The sequence below is a fragment of the Myotis davidii genome, unplaced genomic scaffold, assembly GCF_000327345.1.
Source record: "Myotis davidii unplaced genomic scaffold, ASM32734v1 scaffold46, whole genome shotgun sequence".
Classification (NCBI taxonomy): Eukaryota; Metazoa; Chordata; class Mammalia; order Chiroptera; family Vespertilionidae; genus Myotis; species Myotis davidii.
The window spans coordinates 4,262,973-4,281,690 of NW_006383006.1; the positions used below are offsets into that span (position 1 = coordinate 4,262,973).

The following is an 18,718-nucleotide window of genomic DNA, read 5'->3' on the forward strand; positions in this document are numbered from 1 at the left end:
GCATACAAAGGGAATGGACTGACAATTTTTTTTGGGGGGGAAAGGTGTTTGGGGGATGCCCGAAGAGACTGGACAAAAATCGTACACCCATGGATGAGGACAGTGTGTGGGGACTGAGGTGGAAGGTGGGGTGGGAAATGGGAGGAGGGGAGTTATGGGCGGGAAAAAAAAGAAAAAAAGTAATAATCTGAACAATAAAGATTTATTTAAAAAAAAAAAAAAACAAGCTAGAGCAATAAAAAAACCAAGTTAGTTACTCCAGAGCTCCTAAATAGAAGTTTTGTTTATGGTCAAAAAACAATAACCCAAAAAGAAATAAAACTTACGTCTGTTTAAAAGTCTGTGTGTGGGTAGCTGTGGTCTTCATTTGGTCAACATTAATTTCCTCAGAGAACTCTTCCACAGTCTCAATGTCCACCTGTTCCTCCTCATCCTCAATGAATTCTACACAGTTTTCCTGAAACACAACATTCCAACAGTAAATAAAGCATTGGGAAGCAAGCACACCTAAACTATTCAATTGAATGCTCCCCTTGAAAAACCAACTAGTGCCAAGCACTGATCTTATACCAGGAGTACTGATAATCCTAAATTTGTTAATCATAAGAGGGAATTAACTCATAAAAATATGGATGAAGCTAAAAACTAAGAATTACATAATTAAAAAATCACATGTAGTATTAAGCATTCACAAAAGCATACTCAAGGCAGTTAGGGCAATAAAAATATAGCCCAAAAGTCTGTATTGATGCCTAATAGATAAAATTCAGTAATAAATATGTTAAAACTGCATAGTCCTTAAGACTATATAGCAGTAAAATAAAATTTGGCAAAGGGGAAAATAGAAAAAAGAAAAATTCAGGATCTATTTTATGGGTGTTTCATGATAGACTCATGGATACAGACTGATGGTTGCCAAAAGTCGGGGAGGGTGAGACTGGGTGGAAAAGGTGAAGGAATTAACAAGTACAAATTGATAGCTACAAAATAGTCACAGGGATATAAAGTACAGTATAGGGAATATAGTCAATAATATTCTAGTGTCTATGTATGGTGCCAGGTGGGTACTGGAAATACTGGGGAACACTTTGTAAAGTATATGATTGTCTAACCTCTATGCTATACAACTAAAACTAATACAAAATAATACCGAATGTAAACTGTAATTGAAAAAAATGTTTAAAGAGTGAGTCATAGCTAATCACACACCGACACCCACAAAAACATACTCAAGGCAGGTATGGAAACAAAAATATAGCCCAGTCTTTTAAATCTCTCAACCCCACAGAAGGAGAGCTTCTGAAGAATTTCAGATATCAAAAGCAGCTCAGGCTTGCTCTACTTGCTAATTATTCTAAAAAACGAGCATATCAGTAGGCATTTATTGAGCACCTGTCACAGAAACTCACTGTGCATTTTATATAACCAAATATACAGATTATGAGATATGCAGATATCTTTAAGTCCACCTTTAAAAGTAGTGTTTACTATGCCAGAAACTAGAGGGAAAATGTTATCTATAATCACACTGTTCCAAAGAGGCACAACTCAAAAATAAAGTATCCCAATCACCTTAATAATTCTATATTTAAGCTTGTTGTAAAAATTACTTACCCCCAAATTATAGGCTTCATAAGGCTGATAGACCCTAAATGCAAGCCATCATTTATTTTCCCCAATTTAAGCACAATTTAAACAATGTATCTTAAATTTAAACAATGTAAACAACGTGTATTAAAATTAACTGCAAAAAACTTAACTCTTAAGAAGCTAAATCATCAGATTCCCAAAAGAATCTAAAGAGTCTGGATAATATGTTGATAGATGCTTTATAATATTTAAACTGAAGAATGTCTGTCTACTGCATGGCTTAAACTTCAGACTTTGTAAATAATATCCAATAAACTTCACAATGGAAGTTTTAAATTAAGGAAGCTACTCACAACTTTCCTTACACTATTTTAATATAATGTTAATCACAAGCATAAAGATATCATAATTGTATACATGTACATAAATACAATGTAGAATTTAGATTTTAGAGATTTTTTAATATAATGTTCTTCATTTTAAAAAGGTCAGTGTACCTTGTATGTCAGATTCCCTATTAGGAAATTCAAGCAATGCAACCCTGTATAAAAGACACTCTAAATGTTCTATTAAGTCAATTTTATGATAGCAATAGTTTTCACTGGTTTTAAAGTTGGACTGTTTTTGGTCTGATGCTTACCCAGGCTGACTTACAATGGGAGACTCTGCAAAAAGTGCAAGACTATCTATGCAATCTAACTCCCAAACTCAATGATTTCAGAGTCTTCACAGCTACCTACAGATGTCTATCCTCAAAAAGGACTAGACTAGAGGAAGAATATAAGGCATATGCTATAAAACCATCCAATTGTAGGGTTAGATTGTCGTTTTATAAAAGACAACCGAGGTTATAGAAATAACCAACACAAAAATATTTAAACATTTTAGAGTTTTAAAATATTATTTTAAATAACTGCATAAGGTGGTTAGTTATTAACATAGAAGGACTAGGTAACAAAGGCTGAGTGAACAAGGAAGTGAAATTCTAAAATAACCCACTGCATTGCAATCAGTGCAGAGGCCCATATTATCTGCTCCTGAAAAGAGGGACTCATTCCTTTTAGATTTCAGGGCACCCCCACAGGCATCTGTATAACCTCCTTATGATTTACAGCAGATCCCATGTCAGGGGTCAGCAAACACAGCCCACCACTTGTTTCGGTAAGTAAAGGTTTACTGGAACACAGCTACTAAACTTATTCACTTACTAATGTTTGTGGCTGTTTTTATGCTACAACAGCAATTGAGTCTAGCCTGTAATTCAGTTCTTTACAGAAAAAGTTTGCCCAACTCCTGCCCTGTATCACACTGACTCAGTTACTTAGTTCAGTAAATACAACCCTAAATAGGGAACCTACAAAAATGGTTTCAGAAGAATAAATTATAAAGATCATATTATAAAGGAAGACCACCGAAGTTCAGAATATAAATTCTAAAAACTATTTAATTTTAGGAGATAAAGAAAAACTTAAGGCACAATCATATTAAAATATTGGTATTTTCCATTGTTCTCCAAAAAGAACATGTCTCTTAAGTACAGGTAGATAAGTTCTCCCCCAGTTCTAAGGTCACCCATTACTCTGTTTTTTGTTTCTACCAGATAAGCTACAATCACTTTATATAGAAAATGTCAAAAAAATAATTAGGATCAAATGGTAGTAGTGGTTTCAGGATTTCCTTTTTTAAACCTAACTTGACAGAGCATCACAAGCATCTATCTCCAAAAGGCTTTAGTCAGCCTTTCCATAATATCAGACAAATCTCAAAGAACAATGTAAGCTCAATAAATGTTACCTGACTAACACAGCCTAAAACTACAAAGTCATTTTATCATGATCTAAATCTAGGCATCCAATTGAATGTATCAAGGTCTTAGTGATCTTCTGAAAAGCTACTGTCTCTAATAAATCATTTAAATCCTTGAGGTTTCAGTCACAACAAAAATGGGCTCACCACCTTTTCTACATCATCAACCTCCTCACTCTGGTAGTCAGAAACAACATCCACAATCTCATCAACAGAATCATCGGTTTTCTCATTCTCATCCTCCTCGTCATCTTCTTCCAAATCCCAAACACTGAAGTCGGCACTGCTTCTCGCACCCTTCTTCTCTTGCTTTGGTTGTGTCTGTTCTCTTGAGAGCAGTACATGATCTTGAAAATGTCCTTCACCTCGGCTCCCTTTTGTAGCTCTTCTAGGAACAATGGCAAAGGTTGCAGGACTAGAAATCCTACTCCAAGAATCACATTCAGTTTTTAAAACTCTGGTATTCTCAGTAGTTTCACTTTTTCCAAGTAAACCAGAGATGCACTGTTCTTGTTGAAACACATCTGAATTTTCCTGACAAGTCTTTGTTTCTTCAATTAACTGCTCATCTGCCTCTTTCTTGCATTCTTGTGAAGTTCCAATACATTTCTGGGTCAATGGGCCCTTCAGGTGTTTTCTCCATCTTTCCTTAAGACTGTCCATTAGAAAGTCTCCACATCCCTTCTCCTTGGCCTCTGATTGTGGATTAGATTGACGCTCCTCCACAACTATGCTCCCTGATAATTCAAGTTTACAGTCTTCCTTAGAGATAAGTGGAAATTTGTTTGATTTCTCCTCTGAATTGTCTAATCCTTTCTGCTGTTCCACTTTCACATTACCCAGTTTTTTAAGCTGCACATTACTTATACTTTGGACTGTCATATTATTGGCTCTTTCAGAAATGGTCTTAACTTCTAGAAGAGTCAGTTTTTCTTTAGAACTATTATGATTCCTAATCCCACCTTCATTAGCATCTTTACAGTCTTCACTTGTGAGTGACCCAGTGCTACAGGAGTGCCCAGAAGGTTTAACAGTTGCAGGACCTTCTTCTATCAGGGATTCTTCATCTAAATGATCACCCCCATCTTCCAAGGAATCATTCAGAGTTTCTTCTGAGGCAGTAGCTCCTGAGTTTTGCTTTATAGCATTAGCCTCAGAGTCTACAGGTTCTCCATCTGACTGTAGGACCTTTGCCTTCTTAGTTTCCTGCTCTCTTTTTAAAAAGCATGTTCCATCTTTCTGGTCTGCATTCTGGGATTCTCTCTTCATCTGAAGAGAAGCAACATGTTGAAGAATGGAGCTGGGAACAGGCTTTTGTCCTGGGAGCTGCAACAAGGCAAAACTACCAGACTGGAGAGGAACGAGGCTGGCTGTACCAACAGGCTGCCCTCCTGAGCTATAGGTTATTTTGGTTTCAGAGCCTGTTTTATTTGCAGGGCTTTGTGGCTCAGGAGGGGAAATCCTCAGGGTCAATGTACCAGACTGAGACACAAAACTAGGTCCAGAAGAAAGCAATGATGGTGCCTGAGTGATGACATTCACTGCTGGAGAAGCCCCAACAGCTTGAATTACAGGACTCATAACAGAAAAAGTAGAGGATGAAGCAGTAGTTGGTGGAGTCTCTGAAGGCTTAGAAGGAGTGGGTAATCGGATTCCTACCACAGACCCTGGTAAGAAAAAGAAAACATTAAATCACCACTGCCCATATCAAGACTTCCAAAGTATACTTTTCTTTTTGAACAGATGATTCTGAGAGACCAATCCTGCTGTATTAACATACCATATGGCCAAATAATTCAACCAAAGAAAAACTCATCAAAAGATCTCCAGTTTTATACCTGGGTTACGAAACATGACAGGCTGTAAGTTGGGTTGGGTATTAGAGCTTCGAAGCTGATGCAAAGGGAGGAGCTGAACAATCTGCCCATTAGGGTGCCTGAATAGGTTCATTCCACTTGGGCTCCTAATAGGCTGCAAGACCATCCGGTGTCCTGGAAGTTGTGTGTTTGAGACAGGTCTGACATTAGGAGAACCCTGCTGCACTGGAATCAACAACAATCGAGGTCCAGCACGTTTCACTGGGTTAGGAGGAACCTGTGGAGTAGCCACTGAAATTTGAGGGGCATTTTCTGAAAAACAGAAAATAGAAACATAGTATCAGAATTTCCCTTTAACACATGTAGGAAAAAAATTGTAAGATCTGACCATGCTACAAATAACTTCTAATTTGAATTATAAAGTTGTTGAAATCCTGTACCTCTATGATACACTATTTAGTAGTCCTATGGCTGAGAACAATTTATCTTAAAAGTATTAACCAGACATTGCAGAGCCTTACATTTAGACTGGAAAATAAAAAAAGCATCAACTGTCAAGAGGTGCCCTTAAAAAGACAATGCTGCCTAATGAAAAACATGGGCAGCCCTCTAAATCTGGATTATCATTAAGCTAAAGAGGGGGGACTCTTCCCCCCGCCCCATGTGGGATTCTGTGTTGTGAGATTCTTCCCGCCTCTCCACGTGGGAGTCTGTACTTACTCTTCAATAAATTTCCACCTTTGAAAAAAAAAAGAGAGATCTTTCATGATAAATTCTCTTCTTCAACTTTAAAATTCAGGCTGTTAATATTTACTAGTCTTAAGACTTAGCTTCACAGGGCATGATCAAATAAGATAAAGTCAAGAACTAAAAGTCATAAAGTATAAAAAACTTCAAACTTCTTGGCTTTTAAAACTCAGACAAATCAGCAGTGTAAAAATTTGTGGAGCTCTAACCAGTTTGGCTCAGCGGATAGAGTGTCAGCCTTTGGACTGAAGGGTCCCAGGTTCGATTCCTGTCAAGGGCATGTTCCTTGGTTTCGGGCACATCCCCAGTGAGGGGTGTGTGGGAGGCAGCTGATCGATGTTTCTCTCTCATCAATGTTTCTAACTCTCTATCCCTCTCCCTTCCTCTCTGTAAAAAATCAATACAATATATTTTTAAAAACTTGTGGGAATTGTTTTTCACAAAGAAAAAAATGCATAGCCTCCCTCCCCCCCCCAAAAAATAGAATGAAAGTAAGAGACATTGAAGAAACAGGGAAATAAAGCCTGGTTGGGAAGAGGCAAAAGATAGTTTTAAAACAAACAGAAAAGCAAAAGTTTAATGCAGAAGATGTGAATTGAGAGATTTAAAACCACTAATAGTACCTAAAGATGCACTTTAATGTTTGGAAGAGATACTTAGAAATACTATGACATAGGAAAAATAATACGAATAATGTATAGGTAGATTTCTGATCAAGGGGATGAAAAGGTAGGAATAATAATAATAATAATAATAATAAGCTTAAATGAAACTGGTCTAATATTACCATTCAAATTAGGGAAATTACCTAACATTATTAATAAGTCTTTTCATTTGTCACTAAATAGAAAAATCAACAAACCAACAATATACAGATTTAATTTAACATATAATATCCCATCAGATAGGCATTCTGCCCATGAAACATCAAATTTCTAAAAGAAAGTCATATTCCTAACATTTACATGACAAATTACATATAGAAGATCCAGAACTTCTCTTGAAAACAAAATAAAACACAGAGAACAAACTAATTCTTAAAAAAAAAAGAAGTGTGCAATTTAAAAACATTCTTGTATAGTATGTGAATTAAGGAACATATTAAAGCATTAATTTCCTGAACATTTCTATTTAAATTATGATCTGGAGAATGATTCAAAATTAAATTACTCTTACACATTAATGTCTCTCTCTCCTTCTCTTTCTCTCTCTCTCTCCTTTCCTCTCCTCTCCCACTGTTTCTAAAAAAAAATATCCTCACTCCTCAGGTGAGGATTTAAAATGATATAAATAAACAAACAAACTTAAAGCCTGGCTGGTATGGTTCAGTGGTTCAAGTGTCAGCCTGTGCACTGAAGGGTCATGGGTTTGATTCCTGCTCAAGGGCATATACCTAGGTTTCAGGCTTGATGCCTGGCCCCAGTCAGGGCACCTGCATGTGGGAGGCAACCAATCAATGTGTCTCTTCACATTGATGTTTCTCTTTCTCTCTTCGCCCCGCCTTCCCTCTCTAAAAATCAGTGGAAGAAATATCCTTGGGTGAAAATTAACAAAAATAAACAAGCAAGCAAACTTAAATAAGAGTTGATTTAAATAAAAATATTAAGTCAATATAGTACAAAGGGGAATAAGAGCAAGATACATGAATATATAATCTGAGCAACTAAAATCCAAGAAACAATGAACTATAAAAAGCTAAATGACTTTATAGTTTCATGACAGAATTAAAAATATAAAGAAAGGTTGGATTAGGAAACATGATTAGTTAAAACATGACAAGATATAAACCTTGAGATTCCATAGGAAATCAAAACAGCTTCATCAATAATGATCTCACTTCCAAAAATGAATATTAAACTAACCAATATTATATGCTTATTAGGAGAAGCAGAAGACAAACACATTTAATATTGTGATTCACTTCTCCTTTCAACAGAACTTCAACTTATAAACACCCAAGTCACTTATTTCCTCCAATACCAGCAGGGATTTGGACCATGTCACTAATGGCAAAAATATTTAGTAGTAAAAGTATCACTAACCAAGAGAGAATTGCTGTTGGCTATTTATTTCCCCATAAAGCCTGCAAAGTCTCTCACTCTTTTCCATAGAAAGTCCTCTCCAAGTACACTAAGAAAACTATTTACTTTAGTTGTTGAATTAGGATAGAAAAATTACCAAAATGTGAGATATTCCTATTTCAAATTCACTTAACCTAAGTCAACAAGAGAAAAATTTTAATTTTGACTAAAAAGTTGATAAGCATATAAAATATTAGTCCTAAGCAAAGAAATATGCCTTATTTCTATTTCAATCAGTTCATGTATAATAATTAAGTAGGAGAATAATGTCAGTTATATGGAAGTTGGACTGATTCACAAATGATTTTTACTAAGCAAGGGACCCAGAATTTTAACCTTCAGCAAGGACAAAGAAAAAGCCTTCAGCTTGGTTGCAGCATAGGCAGAAGCCTATAATCTTTCTTCTTCTTTTTTCAATTAAAAAAAATACACTACCTCACCCCTAAGAAAAGGGAGCACAGCCAGGGCTTTCCTTGTGTGCTCTCCTCAGAGATGTGCATCCCTAGCTCTCAGTACACAAGAGATTGCACTTTCTCCGTGTCAACCTTAATGGCTGCTCTACTACTGGCTCAGAGCTCCACTCCCATGTGTATCATTGCAGTATCCTTCATCCACCATTTCCATTCTAATGTTTGAGTATTTTTAATATCTTGAAGAAATCTCCAGCACCACTAAGTCATCTGTCCAAACTTTTCAATTTATCGCTAAGGTACCATTTATGGTTTTTATTAGTGCTCTATAACAAGGTTGCATAGATTTTCAGTGATTTGTCCTAACCCTATATTAACCATGGGCTCTCTTATTTTTAGTGTTCAGTTTTGCAGAATGCAAAGGTTTTCAGGAATACATGTATCATGTTACAGCAGAAACACCTACACTGTTACCCTGATATATCTATAATCCTATCACAAACCACAAAGTTATATGAACAGCTGTATAATAAACCAGCTAGTTAACCTCTAGGCCTTACCTGGTCTCTGGCTCACTGGTGGATTCCCATCAATTCCTGAGAGTATAATGGGAACAGAGCCAAGAGATGAAGTTGGTGTGGTCACCATGGAGGAAGATGCAGCTGTGGTCACCACGACTATGGAGGTGGAAGCAGTGGAAGCAACAGGAAGAGTTATGGTTGGAGATGCCACCAAAGACTTAGGAAAAGCAACTGAAGTCACGGGGGTAGTTATCCCAGTTGTTTTGATAAGGTTCACAGTGCCTGTAGATTGGGTAGATGTTACAGGAGTGCTGGTATTAGTTTCAGAGACCTCAACAACCCCTGCAGTGGTGGCACCAGAAGGGTAAGTAGTTTCTTTAGTTCCCACGTCAGACACAGCAGTCTTAGGTGTCACAGCAGTAACATTCTCTAAAAACACTTGAGGGGTGGTAGTAGTGACAGCAGCAGTCACAGGGCTGCACACCTGAACTGCCTCAGAAGAAACCACAGGTGTGACGACCATTACTGGAGAAGGTCTGATACTGAACTTCTGTGGCCCTGTTAGGGGTTGGGGTGTGCTAACTCCAGGTATCTTCTGCTGCAGGGCTCCAACTTTACTCATCACAAACTGTGTGAACACACCACCAGGAGAGGGTCGTGCCGCTGCAAATAAAAATTTGCAGGTCAAAAATCTTCAGTTCTCATATTTTATCCTCTTAGTGATTGTGTTTATCAACATTTATTGTGTGCACCACTGGGTCCACTTCTTACGGGTACTACCTACCTGCAATATACATGTCAATTTCCATACACAGAAATCAAAACACTTCCCTCAAGCCCAACCTTTAAAATCACCAAGAAAGGAATTAAAATTTGGTGTTCCTACTAAAAATCTTTTGTCTGTGCAATATAGCCATATTGCCAGGACACTAAAAAGACACTACAGCTGCCCTGGCCATGTGGCTCGGTTAGTTGGAGTATTGTCCTATACACCAAAAGGCTGTGGGTCTGATTCCTTGTCAGGGCACATGCCTAGGATGGGAGTTCAATCTCCAGTAGGGGTGTGTACGACAGGCAACCAATAGATGTTTCTCACATCAATGCCTCTCTCTCTAACTCTCTAAAAATCAGTGAAAATGTTCCCCTACTCAGGTGAGGACTGAAAATAAGTTTTAAAATTAAAATAAAAAGATAATACAGCAGCACACAACTTCAAACAGATAAAGATCCCCCCAACTCTAATTTAAAAATTTTTCCCACCACTTCTTCCTAACCCAGTACCTCCACCTCTTTATTGCAGTCCTCTTATAAGACAGTTAGATTTACTATCTTATTTTTAACATGTATGAAAACATTTTTCATGAGAGGACAGAATAGGACTGTTTATTTTTTAAATCACTATGTTATAAGAAAAGAGATAAAATGGGTTCCTTTTAAGGCATACAAATGCCTATCCCTCCATCTTCACATAACTCCAGCATTCAGCCAGAGACTTCAATTTCCTATTAGAGGAAAAAAATATAGTAATAGACAATTTTACTTAACATTCCTAAATAGATTTGAAACAACAAAAAGAAATTCAATAAACCAATTGTATATACTCTCCATGCTAAAACACAAAGGCTTTCAAGAGAGTAATTTATTACAGACTCTAGCACTAAAGTTAAGCAAAAGATTTTCATTCAGAGAACACGGATGATAGAATAATGTTCCCAATATTATGTTTTCCAAGAGCCTTCTATACTTTAAGCCTATACTAACTCAACCCACTTTGATTCTGCTACCTCTATTGTTTAACAAGTTCACGGAACATACATATGATTGGTACCAATAACACCAGTCCTCATAGAAGAAACATTAAATTAGGGAAAAGTATTTAAGACTATGTATTTTCCTTTTAAATATAAATTAAAAACAAAATTTAAAGCCTACATTTTTTTCTGCATTATTAAAAGTCTAAAAGTCTGGGCAATAACTGTAAAACTAACAAGTTCAATTCATCTAGTATTATACGTCATCAGAGGCATTCCCAAAATATTTGAGCAAGACAGACATTGAGAATAATTTTCACAACCCCCATATTATATCCACAGACCAAGAAGCAAGTCCAAGTTCCAAAACATATATACAGCCCAACTTACCAATTGGTCTTTTTGCCGGGACAAATGCCTTCAGATTCTTCCCAGGGTGATTTGTTGCAGTGCCGGAGGAGGATGCCATTTTGGAATTGGATGTTGAAGGCAACAGGGTACGTGGTTTCCTGGATGCAGCCACCTTGGCATTGGATGCTACCTTGGAGATGACAGTACTGAGGGTTGAGAGGTCCAGGACTGAGGGTCGCAACCTGCCTGTGATATAAGCAGCTAGCCTATTGGCTGGATGCAATGCCCCCATCTGTCCCAATAGCAACTTAGCCTGCGGGTAACTCTTACCATTAACCTGAAACAAGTGGCAAAGAGAAATTCTGTAAAGATAAAATTCTCTTGCTAACTCATCTCCCTTGACAGGGGTTTCATTTTTACAAGGTTTTAAAAATCTATTTTTCAGATTTAAAGGGAAAAAGAAATGGGCTTTTCCCATTTGGTATAATCTGAGTAATCAGGAGGTGGAAAAAAAAATACTATTATCTGATATTCTGAACTAATCTCATCCTTCATTTTGGTAACTGGGAAACAGAGAATCTTAGAAACTCATCATATCTGCATCGCAGAAATGTGAAAGATATGTCAAATCTAAGCAATCATCCAATTGTTTTACTTGTCAATAAGCAATTCTGATTAAGTTATTAACAATCACCAGCAAAAATGACTAACTGTATTCTCCAGATTTTCTGACCAGACTAGAAGGCATAATGAAGCCCTCTCACAAGGGTCTTTATAAGCTACCCTTCACAACATTTGGGAAATATACAGTGAGTCTACTTTAACCTAAGTCACAAAGTAACCTCAGTTTTCTAAAAACTCAACTTTGAAGATATTGTCTTCCATCTCTTGGATAAAACTTGGGGTTGGCTCAAAATAAATGGTAGTAGAAACTCATTGTAATTTTTAAAATAGTCACTAAACTGTCAGAAGAAAGTAAATCAATGAATGAAGATTTTTTTCTATTGCCTGAATTGATAGACTGCCTATTTGGGGCAGCAGGGAAGTTTTTCTTAAAAGAAAGAAAAACAAAAACCTCCCAAATTTCTTACCCATGTTTTCTAAGTCATATTGCTGGATGACTAAAGAAGATATCCTTTTTTGTCCCTCCTTTACGTCATTTAAAAGGAGGAGGGGGTAGAGGGAGTTGGAAAAACTCAAACTCTCCAAACTAATAGGGAATTGGTGAGGAGAATCACTACAGCAACCCACTCTCTCCAAGGACACAAAACGTAATTACTCTTTGCTACTTAGGTAAAATTGTGATTATTCCTAGACAATTGTGATTATTCCTAGAAATATCTATGCCTACGTTGGCACAAAAAAATGTGATCTTTCTATCCTAAAGTAAACTTTGCTGTGTTCTTCAGGCTCTGTGGAGTCCGGATCAGATATCCGTAATCTGCTCCTTGGAGAGACTTGCTCTAAAGAATACTCAGCAGCTTCCCCAAAAGCCCACAGTGGCCTGACTGTTTATGCAAATTCACATTTTATGATGGCTTTCTGAGTCCTAGACAGAAGAGAACACAAAATTTCTATGCCTGTATTTCAGGGAGTCTAGTCTCTCTAGAAATGATTTCAGATAAATCTTGGCTCTCAAAGTATTTATCAATAAATGCAATAAAGAGAAAACCCTGTTCTCATTATTAAAGAAGTAAGAAATACCAACAGAAGCAGTATATAGGACCACCAAGAATAAACTGCAATAAAAAGTTTTTAACTAGGTAGATCATCTATATTGTTATTGAAATAGTCCTTAGCCCAGAGAAGTGGTCAAGCTAATACAGTCAAGTAACCTTAGCAACAATGTCAGACACTTCTACACATTTGCTATGCTGATGTAAAAGTACATTTAATGTCTCTGAGCAAGAGGAGAAAACCTTTTTGACTATGACTAAGTTTTAATTCAGAACTTCTCTTTCCAAAGGCTTTTCCACATGCCAGGGTAATTTTACTAATATAATCTGCCTGAATTACTGAACAGTAAGGATAGAGATATTTGGCCTACAACAATGATTATACTGACAAAAACCCTATGAATTATATTTTTTTAGAACTACTTAAGCAAGCAAATTGTGGCTCATTTAAAAAACTTTTATAATTTGAATAACACCTTACTTAAGTTTTCTCCAAGTTTCCAAACACATTCTGCCTGCTTTAAAATCAATTTGATCTCATTTTATTTTGAAAGCTTTCTTCTAATAATAATCTCAAGAACTAAACTGAATCCCTTACTATCCTTGCTTGGTTGCCAAAGTATCACTAGATCCAGACAATGAAGTTTAAGAGGAGTAACTTTCTGAGGAGACGAGGGTCTATATTTGTTTATAAGTGTGACAAAAGCTCACTCTAGGTATGCTTCTAACCTAGAACTATTACAAAAAGAGATAATGATTTTGTCACTCAGTTCCCAGGCAATGTGAAAACAAGTTATTTAAGGCCCCCAAAGGGCTCTGAAAAATAAAGATGTTACCTAAATACAAAAAAGTGCTACACCCAGATTAAAGATAATTCTCACCTGGATAAGCCCAGATGTGCTTGAACTGGGTTTACGTTTATTGGCCACAAGTTTCCCTGCAGGAGAAAGCCCTGCATAAAAGGGCAGACCTTTGCCTCCATGTAATCTCTCCCTCACTGAATCCAGGGCATCTGTCTGCACAGGAGAGATATCATCCATTTTCCCAGGGGATAATGGACCATCAGGAGTCTCTGATCCAGATTTCTCAGCCATATCATCTTGGTCTTGACATGATGGCATAGAGATTTTCACACGAGAAGAATAAACAGGGGGGCTCTTCTCACCCCGGCTCTTTCGCTGAGAAGCCAACTCAATGATGAAGCTGCCCACCTTAAGTGATTGTGGCATGTTGCTATTGATGTGCTGGGATAAGATGCTCAATATCTTGTTCCGATCCTCCTCCCAGTTGCAGTCTGAGATGATTTCTATCAGTTTGGTGGGACCACCAGGTGACCTCTGATGCACATAGGAGGTAGAAGAGGATTCCCCTTCATTACAAGAAGACTTCCAGCTCTTTTCTGATAAGAAATTGAAAGATATTTGTGCATCAAAGCAATTTACACTCAACTTTGAAAGATTTTTACTTTCTCTATGTTCTCAGAAAAGTACCAGGGGTATAGAAATTCAACAGTTGCCCAATGTCCCATTCCCATGTATTTTCAGTGGTAATATAACACTCATAACTTGGGAATTTTCCAGGAAAAAGATGCCAGAGAATCAGATTATAATAGTCCTCACTCTCCTGCTAACTAGGCTTTCTAATAAAAAGGAAATAGTCCTACTTAAGACTATTCTAAAAACCCATACCTATTACATGAAAAAGTATTACCTTGCTAACAAATGACCTATAAGCAAGGTTAAAGCTTATTCAGTACTAAAGGCCCAGTGCATGAATTTGTGCATAGGTGGGGTCTGGAGGCCAATCAGGCAGGGCCGGTGGTGGGGGTGAAGGTGGGGGATCAGGGGCTGGGCCGGCACGGGGAAAGGGTCCCGGGAGATTGGGGGATGATGATCACACTGATTGGCTGCCCCAGTGCGCATCATAGGGACTGGTAGTTCTGGTCACTTGGCTTTATATATAGATAGATAGTTTAATGTTCTGCTATCCATATAGGCAAAGCAAAGATACTTGCCAGATGCTTTGTAACCTGTGACAGGCAATCAATACCAAAAAACAGCAAAACAGTGTTCTGGTTTAAAAACACATACACATAAAGTGCACTCTATCTCTAGTTTCTACTGCAAATACTTCTGAATCACTTTTTGTTTTCTACTTCTGAAATATATTTGTACATCTAGATGTGATTGCTCCACTTCTATATCATGTGCAGATCACTCAATTCACCATGTTTTCTATGTTAACTAGATGTCTACTTAACTAGAAAACAAGATTTCTACAGCTGAGCCTCTCAACCAAAGTTCTGCCGTTACAGGTATGTCAGAATATAAGATTCCGTCAGCCTTCATACTAGTCGTGTTCTCAGGCAGGATCTCTCCACCATAGCAGGCTCCTCTACTTACCTTAGGGTACTACAAAAACATTTTCACTTTTTGTGTGTATTATGCTTGCTAAAAAAAAAAAAGTTGGAAACCACTGCTGCTTTAGTGTCTGAAGTCTTAGGAAGCAAAACCAAAAACAAATAGTTAACTCCCTAGACATTATCTCTCACCAAATTTGGCAGTAGCCTCTGCTAGGTAAATCCTTCCTTTCTCCCTCTGCCATTTCTCCAAAAGCAACAGCTACTGAGAACCTGAGTAAAAATTTCAATAGCTAAACAAATAGGATTGAGGTTTAAAAAGAAGTTTAAAACAGAAAATCACAGCCTAGCCGGCATGGCTCAGTAGTTAAGCATCGATCTATAAACCAGGAGGCCACAGTTCAATCCATTCGCGGCCTATGTCTGGGTTGCAGGCTCGATCCCCAGTGTGGGGCATGCAGGAGGCAGCTGATCAATGGTTATCTCTCATCATGGATGTTTCTATCTCTTTTACCCTCTCCCCCTCCCTTCCTCTCTGAAATCAATAAAAAACATATTTTTTTTAAAAAAATTACTAACAAGACAGGGATGTCTACTTTCACCACTCTTATTCAACATGGCACTGGAAGTCCTAGCCACAGCAATTACACAAAAAATAAAAGGCATTCAAATTGGAAAGAAGTAAAACTGTCATTATGTGCAGATGACATGATACCGCATATAAGGGACCCTAAGGATTCCACCAAAAAACTACTATAACTGATAAATTCAGTAAAGTAGCAGGATACAACAAAAAATACTCAGAAGTCAGATATATTTGTATACACCATTAATAGACTATCAGAAAGGGAAACTAAGAAAACAATCCCATATACAACTACCTTCAATAAAGAAAAAAAATGCGTAGGAATAAATTTAACCAAAGAAGTAAAAGAGCTGTATTCAGGAAATTATAAGACAATAAAAAAATAAATTGAAGATACTAATAAAACATAAACCATGCTCATGGGTAAAAAAAATAATAACTAACAAATAATAATACAAGAGCCCTAACCGGTCTGGGTCAGTGGATAGAGCGTCGGCCTGCAGACTGAAAGGTCCCAGGTTTGATTCCAGTCAAGGGGATGTATCTGGGTTGCGGGCACATCCTCAGTAGGGGATGTACAGGAGGCAGCTGATCAATGTTTCTCTCTCATCAATGTTTCTAACTCTCTATCCCTCTCCCTTCCTCTCTGTAAAAAAATCAATAAAATATATTTAAAAATAATAACAAGAATAATACAAGAATAAACTGTGTTTCACATACAACTGTAAACCTACTTTTGCCCCAACCTGCATACAAGGAACATACAACACCAAAAGAAAAACAAACAAAAGAACCCAATTAAAATATGCGCAGAGAACCTAAATAGACATTTCTCCAGAGGACAAACAGATGGCCAACAGACATATGAAAAGATGTTCAATGTCACTAATTGTCATAGAAATGCAAAGTAAAAACACAATGAGATATCACCTCACACCTCTCAGAATGTTTATTATCAATAAATCGACAAACAAGTGTTGTCAAGGATGTTGAAAAAAGGGTACTCTTGCGCACTGTTGATGGGAATACAGATTGGTGCAGCTACTGTGGAAAACAGGATGGAGGTGCCTCAAAAAAATTAAAAATGGAACTACCTTATGACCAGCAATTCTACTTTTGGGCACATATCCAAAGAAACCCAAAACACTAATTAAAAAGAAAATGTGCACCATTATGTTCATTGCAGCATTATTTACAACAGCCAAGGTTTGAAATCAGCCCAAGTAGATGAGTGGATAAAAAAGTATGGTAGCCCTAGCCAGTTTGGCTTAGCAGCTAGAGCAGGGGTGGGCAAACTTTTTGACTCAAGGGCCACAATGGGTTCTTAAACTGGACCGGAGGGCCGGAACAAAAGCATGGATGGAGTGTTTGTGTGAACTAATATAAATTCAAAGTAAACATCATTACATAAAAGGGTACGGTCTTTTTTTTTTTTAGTTTTATTCATTTCAAACGGGCCGGATCCAGCCCGCGGGCCATAGTTTGCCCACGGCTGGGCCAGAGTGTCAGCTTGGGAACCAAAGGTCCCAGGTTCGATTCCAGTCAAGAGCATGTACCTTGGTTGCAGGCTCCTCCCCGACCCAGGCCCTGGTCAGGGCTCATGCAGGAGGCAACCAATCGATGTGTTTTTTTCACATCGATGCTCCTCTCTGTCTTTCCCTCTCTCGTCCACTCTCCCTAAAATTTAATAGAAAAATATCCTTGGGTGAAGATTAACAAAAAATAAAAAAAGCTATGGTACACATATATCTACAGTGGAATATTACTCAACCTTTAAAAAGAATGAAATCTGCCCTGACCGATTTGGCTCAGTGGATAGAGCGTCGGCCTGCGGACCGAAGGGACTGGGTTCGATTCGAGTCAAGGACATGTACCTTGGTTGTGGGCTTATCCCCAGTGGAGGTGTACAGGAGGCAGCTGATCGATGTTTCTCTCTCATCGAGGTTTCTAACTATCCTTCTCCCTTCCTCGCTGTAAAAAAATCAATATGGTAAGTGAAATATGTCAGTCAGAGAAAGATAAACACTATATGATTTCACTTATATGTGGAATCTAAAGAACAAAATGAAAGAGCAAACAAAATTGAAATGGACTCATAGACACAGAAAACAGACTGATGTCAGAGAAGAGGGGGAGAGGGAACTTGGGAATTGGCTGAAAACGGTGAAGGGATTATTAAGAAGTATGAATTGGTAGTCACAAAACAGTCATAGGGATGTAAAGTACAGCATAGGAAATCTACACTAATAAAAGAGAAAGATGCAAATTGACTGTACCTTCAAGACACCCGCCAGCCAATCAGGTTTGAGTATGCAAATTAACCCAACAAAGATGGCAGGTTAATTTGCATACACAGGCACCAAGAGGCCGGGGGTAGAGTGGGATGCAGGCATTCCGCACCACCCCAGCAACTCCAGGCCTCTGGGCTGCGTGGGAAGGCAGAAAAGCGGCTCCGGCCAGAGCGAAGGCGGTGCCGGCAGCCAGGGAAAGGAAGGCCCATTCTTGCACGAATCTTTGTGCATCCGGCCTCTAGTATAGTCAATAATCCTATCTAATAAAAGATAAAAAGGGTAATTAAGTGTACCTCCACTACCCTTCCCCTTGGCTAATCAGCGAGATATGCATATTAACTGCCAACAAAGATGCAGCTGAAGCGAGCAGGAGGCTTGCTTGCTCCAGTGATTGAGAAAGCCAAGATTCCCCACCTGCCGCGGCCTGCTCTAAGCTCCGAAAGCAACAGCTCAAAATGCAACAGAGTTTCAATTATAGAAGCTAAACAAACACAGATACCTGCTTTCAGCGAGCTGCAGCCTCAGAGCTGGAGTGAACAGGACGGCAACAAAGTTTCAATTATAGAGGCCAAACAAACCCCAGATACCTGCTTTGAGCCAGCCGCGGCCTCAGATCTGGGAGCGCCAGATATGCCAACAAAGTTTTGATTATAGAAGGGAAATAAATCCCAGAATTAAAAAAAAAAAGAAAAAAAGGAGAGGCTGGGGGCTTCAGTCGCCAGTCAACCTGAA

The 18,718-nt window shown here is 38.0% G+C and overlaps 1 protein-coding gene across 1 annotated transcript in view; it reads right to left on the reverse strand.

The window, feature by feature from the left end:
- The window catches only part of MGA (MGA, MAX dimerization protein), a 102,055-nt gene that overhangs the window by 21,253 nt on the left and 62,084 nt on the right, over positions 1 to 18,718 (reverse strand). The window contains exons 13-18 of the mRNA XM_006778155.2: positions 13,632 to 14,149; positions 11,114 to 11,264; positions 9,012 to 9,635; positions 5,235 to 5,525; positions 3,547 to 5,063; positions 327 to 457 (exon numbers count right to left, since the gene is read on the reverse strand). Of these exons, the coding sequence (XP_006778218.1) occupies positions 327 to 457; positions 3,547 to 5,063; positions 5,235 to 5,525; positions 9,012 to 9,635; positions 11,114 to 11,264; positions 13,632 to 14,149 (3,232 nt within the window). The remainder of the gene's footprint in view (positions 1 to 326; positions 458 to 3,546; positions 5,064 to 5,234; positions 5,526 to 9,011; positions 9,636 to 11,113; positions 11,265 to 13,631; positions 14,150 to 18,718) is intronic.